The 6245-nt window shown below is 48.0% G+C and overlaps 1 protein-coding gene across 2 annotated transcripts in view; it reads right to left on the reverse strand.

Moving 5' to 3' along the window:
- LOC102382797 (zinc finger protein 501-like) overlaps positions 1-5899 on the reverse strand; it is a 13346-nt gene extending 7447 nt beyond the window's left edge. For both annotated transcript variants that reach the window (XM_014518359.2, XM_025199836.1), the window contains exons 1-3: positions 5781-5899; positions 2574-2656; positions 2020-2146 (exon numbers count right to left, since the gene is read on the reverse strand). In XM_014518359.2, coding sequence (XP_014373845.1) covers positions 2020-2146; positions 2574-2656; positions 5781-5838 — 268 coding nt within the window. In that variant the 5' untranslated portion in view covers positions 5839-5899. The remainder of the gene's footprint in view (positions 1-2019; positions 2147-2573; positions 2657-5780) is intronic.
- Between the last annotated feature and the right edge of the window lie 346 nt (positions 5900-6245).

Genomic DNA, 6245 nt, shown 5'->3' on the forward strand with positions numbered 1-6245 from the left:
CAGTGCTACACTGGCTAGCACTATGGATGAAAGGGACTTGGGGGTCATGATTAACCACAAGATGAATATGAGCCTTCAGTGTGATGCTGTGGCCAGTAAAGCAAGCAAAACGCTGGCTTGCATCCATAGATGCTTCTCAAGCAAATCCCAGGACGTCATTCTCCTCTTGTACTCGGCCTTGGTAAGGCCACAGCTGGAGTACTGTGTCCAGTTTTGGGCTCCACAATTCAAAAAGGATGTGGAGAAGCTTGAGAGAGTCCAGAAGAGAGCCACGCACATGATCAGAGGTCAGGAAAACAGACCTTATGACGACAGGCTGAGAGCTATGGGGCTCTTTAGCCTGGAAAAGCGCAGGCTCAGGGGTGATCTGATGGCCACCTATAAGTTTATAAGAGGTGTTCACCAGGGTCTGGGGGAATGTTTGTTCACCAGAGCGCCGCAAGGGATGTCAAGGTTGAACAGTTATAAACTACTGGACATAAGGAAGAATTTCAGGCTGGACATAAGGAAGAATTTCTTCACTGTCTGAGCCCCCAAGGTCTGGAATAGCCTGCCACCGGAGGTGGCTCAAGCCCCTACATTGAACACCTTCCAGAGTAAATTGGATGCTTATCTTGCTGTGACCTTATGACTCCAGCTGACTTCCTGCCCCTTGGGCAGGGGGCTGGACTCGATGATCTTCCGAGGTCCCTTCCAGCCCTAATGTCTATGAAATCTATGAAAGGGACAGAGCACACCCTGAACTGCTTATATTATGTTATAGCCCAAGGGCTCAGATTTTCAGTTGCTGTTTTACCGGTGGATTGGGCTGAGGCTATTGGGGAACGAGGAGGCCTCACTGGGGGCCCACGACAGTGTGGGGACCCCAGTACCAGAGAAGGGCATGGCGATAAGGGGGTGAGCAGACCCCAGCACCAGTGTGGGGTGCAGAGACAGGGCTGTGGAGAGCCCAGTCCCAGTGAGGGCGCAGACAGGGCTGTGGAGAGCCTAGTGAAGACAAGGAGCCGAGCTATAGCAAGGCCCAGGAGAGACAATGTGAATACCACCTGCAAGGCTTGGGCCGTGGTACAGGGGTAGTTTTGGAGCCACGCATCTAGCCCATAAGGTTGAGGGTGTCCTGTGAGTCATCCATTTTGAAGTGGGATGCCAAAGGGGTCTAGGAACCCACAGGATTCAGTGGGGTCCAGCAGGACCGTGTCCAGAATACAAACTTGAGGGCAGCCTCCCAATTTACTAAAATTACCAGCAAGACGTGGCGGGTGACAAAGAAGGTGCCTGTTGTGCAGGATCGGCACGGTCAGTGAGCCCTAGCGGGTATCATGGCCATCCCTGGGGACCCCATCCCGTGATAAACGTTTATAAATTGACACCCTGTTTTGACTTTGTCACGTAAGTTTTGACTTTACAACGCTTGATCCGATGCGATGCCATGCCAGCGAACAAGTTCACTGCGTCACTCATCTCCCTGGAGAAAATCTGTCCAAACTTCCTTGGACACTTTCTTTAAGACAGCAGACAAGACTCCAGAAAAACCTGCAGCCAAGGCTCCTGAGAAGACTGCAGCCAAGAGCCCTTCAAAAAATCCAACCAAGAGCCTTTCAAAAAGTCCAGCAAAGTCACCTCAAAGAAGTCCTTCCAAATCAATATGATTGCTATTTACAATATAAATACTTTAATGTAGCTATATTACTCATCTATAATTGATCGAGTACAACATTCTGGGGTATTTTTGGTGAAAATAGGGTATGGGGCCTTGGTTCAGGAGCCAATCCCCATTTATAACATTGTTTCTTATGAGAAAATTGGTTCTGAGTTACAATGTTTCAAATTAAGACCCTGTTTTCAGGAACCAATTGTGTCCAAGTCCGAGGACTGCCTGCACGCACAAGTAAGAGGAGATGAGCCCTGTAAAGTTTAAGGGACCAAGAAAAAACACCAAACAGCGATTTTTTTTTTTTTCTTTCTTTCAGAGACGCTCCCTGCTCCACTTCTAAAATGCAAGGGGTCAGGAATCCTTACCGAGTGAGGCCACTGTCTCATAATGCTCCAGCATGACATCTCTGTAGAGGGCCTTCTGACTGGGATCCAGCAGAGCCCACTGCTCCTTGGTGAAATACACAGCGACATCTTCAAAGGTCACCAGCTCCTGAAAACGGTAAGTGTTCCCACTCAATCCCTTTTGCCACAGTCACTGTCCCCCCATTTAGGGTGGAAGAGGTCCAAAAAATAAAAGCACTGGGAAGGACAGAGGAGGATCCCAGCCTATTCAGGGCTTCCAGCAGACCTCATGGTATGGGGAGAAAAAAGAGAGCCCCTAGTCCCTGCCATCAGAGAAGTGAGGGAAGGGCCCTTCTGATGTATCACACACCTGGCAGCCAGAGGAAAGCAAAGGTAGGTTCCAGGGACATGAAGGAATCCCAACAGATTTCCCATTCACAGCAGCTGGATGTTAAGGGATACTCTTTATCCTCCAGACTTCATCGGTGGAGGCCCCTTCATGCACACCTTTGCATCTTTACTGCCTTTCTTCCCTCCTGAGATAAACCCTTTGACAATATCAAAAACTCTCCTACCTGAGCTGGCCCCACTGCTTCCTTCCTCTGTCCCCCTGAAGAATGGGATGATCCAGGACAAAGTATGGACATTATTTTGCAACCTGTCAGGGTAAGAAAGGCAATTTCAGGGTACGAAAGGAGATTTCAGAACATCTTCTTCATTTAGCACCCCAAATCCCTCCAGGCCATCCCACAGACATGTTTAGATCCTGATGCTGGGAAAAGGCTTGCTCACTTCAATACACCACAGACCCAGCCCAGGACTGACCCCACCAAGACCTTTTTAACATCCTGTGCCTAAATAAATGTGAGGTTCCTGGAACAGATGTATTAGGCTTAGGTTCATATTCTTTATACATTGAAACCATTTTGAGTATGTGTTAGTGTATATGAGAGAAATTTGCAGCTGCAGTTTTAAGATTAAATTTGGGCAGCTGTAATTGAAATCGGACAGGCCCTGAAATATTCATACTATGTGCTGCAGCTGCAGGCAGATGGGGTCTTGGTCTAAAAAAGCTACTAAAGAGGTCTGGATTCCCAGAATAAAGCAAGTTCCCCTCCTTAAAAATCTGAGGCATGCCAGAAAGGATGTAATGCAGATGCAAGAAGAGAGCTGAATATAAGGAGCCACTTCGATGGATTTCTCCTGATACTCAATACTTTGAGAGAAAAGGCAAAATATAGGAGGAAATTAATTACAGTTTGATAATTAGAGCTAAAACAGCACAGACCTGAAGAAGAATGCACTATATTCCAAAGCTTGTCTAAGTCTATCCTAAAGCACAGAGACCTAGTTATCTGTGTTAATCTGAAGGCTTCTAAGTCTATCCTAACCGTGTAGTTGGTCCAGTTAAAGATATCACCCAACAACACCTTGCCATCAAGAGCATGGAAATTTATAAGGGATCTTATATTAATATATTATCCTTGCAATTCCATTACAGACAAACAGAGAAATGCTATCACATTAAATGTAATGCCTGGCAAACTCCTCTGAAAACCCAGGGGCAGAAAGAGCTTTGATTCATCATGCACTTTCTAATTCTCCTATGCTCCACAGACTGTTCAGGGAGAATTATAGTGCTCAAGGGATGAACTTATAGCACAAACCATGTAAGAGAGGGGTGTCAAAATATATCCCACAGGCCACATACGGTCCACAGAAACCAATCATCAAGCCCCCTGCCCAGGGGGCTTGAAGGCTAAAGGTGGTAGGATACAGAAGATTTCTTTCCACCACAGTGCTAAACACTCTATGTTTCTAGTTAATGATGTTAATAAATAAAATGCTTATGGAAAGCAGAAAGTCCTAACATAAGGGACTATAACAAACACCTTCAGGAATGAAAAATTACAGGATTGTCATCCTCTCCTCACCAAAAAAACCCCTCCATCATTATTTAAAATGCAGTATAAAGTCCTGGGTATTACTAGAACTAAAGACTTTGGAGAAGCACAAAACAACTGCCAAAGAGCTGGTGAATTTGGGGTCTGTTGGCTCCACCCATAGACTAGTGTATGTGTTCAGATCAGTAAAATCAAGAGGGCCCTCATGGATGGATGTGCATCATTTCTGTGGGTGTCATGTTATTCACTGGGGGAAGGGGGGCAGCACGGAAATGCCAGTGTAAATTCATGCATTCGAAGCCTATCAGGGAAATTTACTCAGCTCTGGACATGGAAGAGACCACACCGCTTAGCTCTAAAGTGGTTGGTAATTTTCCAGACTAAGAATTACCACCCTCCCCTCTCCTCTGAATCGCTTGCTCTTCTCCTCTCCGTGCTAGTGCTGTTCTTAGGAGCGATGCTCATGACAGAGGTCCCTAGTGTGCTCAGTGCTATAAAGACCCAATAAAAATTGCAGTCTCTGTCCTGCAGAGCTAACTATCTCAGCATGAGTCGAGAGGTAACAGCTGAATACAGACAGGGAAGCACAAGAAACTATTAAATGGATCAACAGACTGCAGTCTGAGCATCACCCTAACTCAGTGGGGGCCAACCTTTTTGGCAGGTGTGCCACAAGCTAAGTCCTGCACCCTCCCTGAGTGCTATTCTGCTTCCCTTCCCCAACCTGCTCTGTTGCTCTGCTTTCTGCTCTCTGTCACATGCTCCCTGACCAATCTGCTGCTCTACTTTCTGTTCCCTGCCCTATCCGCTGCTCTTCTCCCCGGTCCCTACTGGATCTGCCACATGCCACGGGTTGGCCACCCCTGCCATAGCTGATGTCCAGTATTCTGTAGGCATCACAGCAAGGGAAAATTTTAAGGAGGGACTGGAAGGACACTAGCAAGGTAACTGTGCAGATGTTAGCAGGGAGCTCTGCCTAAGCATGAAGGGCAGCATGGGAGAAAGTAGGAACGTGCTTGTTTGAAAACGTAGTAGGTGGGCAATGGAGACTGGCAGTGGGCTCACCGAAGGCAGGAGCTGACCTCTGAGTGCTGAACAAAATGATGATGGGTGGAGTAACCGCAGGAAGGAAGAACTTTGACAGTGAAGAGAAGCAGGGGACGTTGGATGTGACAGAAGGGGAGCCTGTGAAGGAGGCGTGGAGAGGGCAAAGCAACACACTAGGGAAACAATTTTGGCTGCAGTGTTCTGGATGGGTATCAGTGCACAGAAATGGTGACAGCCACCACATTTCATATTCTCTCTCCACCCCCTACCCCTGCGTTTAAGCTTGTCCCCGCATTATGTTTCACCAGTTCCCCTTCTGATAACTATGCTTCCCAGAGACGCAAAGGAGGAACCCTCCACAGGAACCATTCATGGACCCCTTGCAGCCCCTCTGAACTATTCCCTTCCTCTCTGCCAATCTACACACCCTCATTCTGCTCACTGGTTGCATCTACATGTTCACTAATGCACCTTAGATACTGCACATATACTTTACTATTTCCTTAATAAAGGACTAACTAAATGCGCAGTACCTAAAGTTACTGTGTAGTAGTGCTGGTGAACAGTATTTAGTGATGCTTACTGTGCATTAGCCTAATAACACCGTGCAGTAGGCTGTTAGCACATTTTTTGCTGTGACACACTACTGTGAAGTGTTATTAAGCCACAGTGCAGTGTCTCGTCTAGATGCATCCAGTGAGAAGCTTTCCATCGCAGCAGCTTCCTTGCTGGTAAGTCAGCTCCCGTCCCTCCCAAGGGTTGACAGGGTTGAAGCTCTAGGGGCCATGTGTGCAGTGATTGCCCCAGTGCTTTCCCCAAGGTCCCGGTTACCTGGTGTTTCTGACTCAGCAGTTGGTGTGGGCAGAGGCAGGAGCAGCAGCAGAAACATTTTGTAAGAGGCTGCAGGATCCCTGCTTGTTGCTTTCTTTATTCCCCTAGACACAGCTGCTCCAACCCCTTCCCGTGTCCCTTGATACCAACCCGGGCTGCAACATGAACTGGAGCAGGGATTTTCTTTGGCTGGTTTAGCTATCCCAGAGCTGGAAATAGACCCCTGGCACCCTGGCCCTCCTCACTCTCCACAGTAGCTAGCATGACTCCCCCTTCTCTGTGGGCACCCCCCCTGCCTAGGGGTGGGTCTTTTGTCATCCATCCAACTTGAGGAGGGTTTTCTCAGCCAGAGCAGGATTTGCCGAGTGTCATGAATGCCTTGTGAGGGGCCCCGAGGCGTAAATCAATCCCAGGGAAGGAGACCTCCTCCCCCATGTCCCACTGCACCCCCCCCCCCCCCCACCA

Source organism: Alligator sinensis, unplaced genomic scaffold (genome assembly GCF_000455745.1).
Source record: "Alligator sinensis unplaced genomic scaffold, ASM45574v1 scaffold1097_1, whole genome shotgun sequence".
In the NCBI taxonomy this organism is placed as follows: domain Eukaryota; kingdom Metazoa; phylum Chordata; order Crocodylia; family Alligatoridae; genus Alligator; species Alligator sinensis.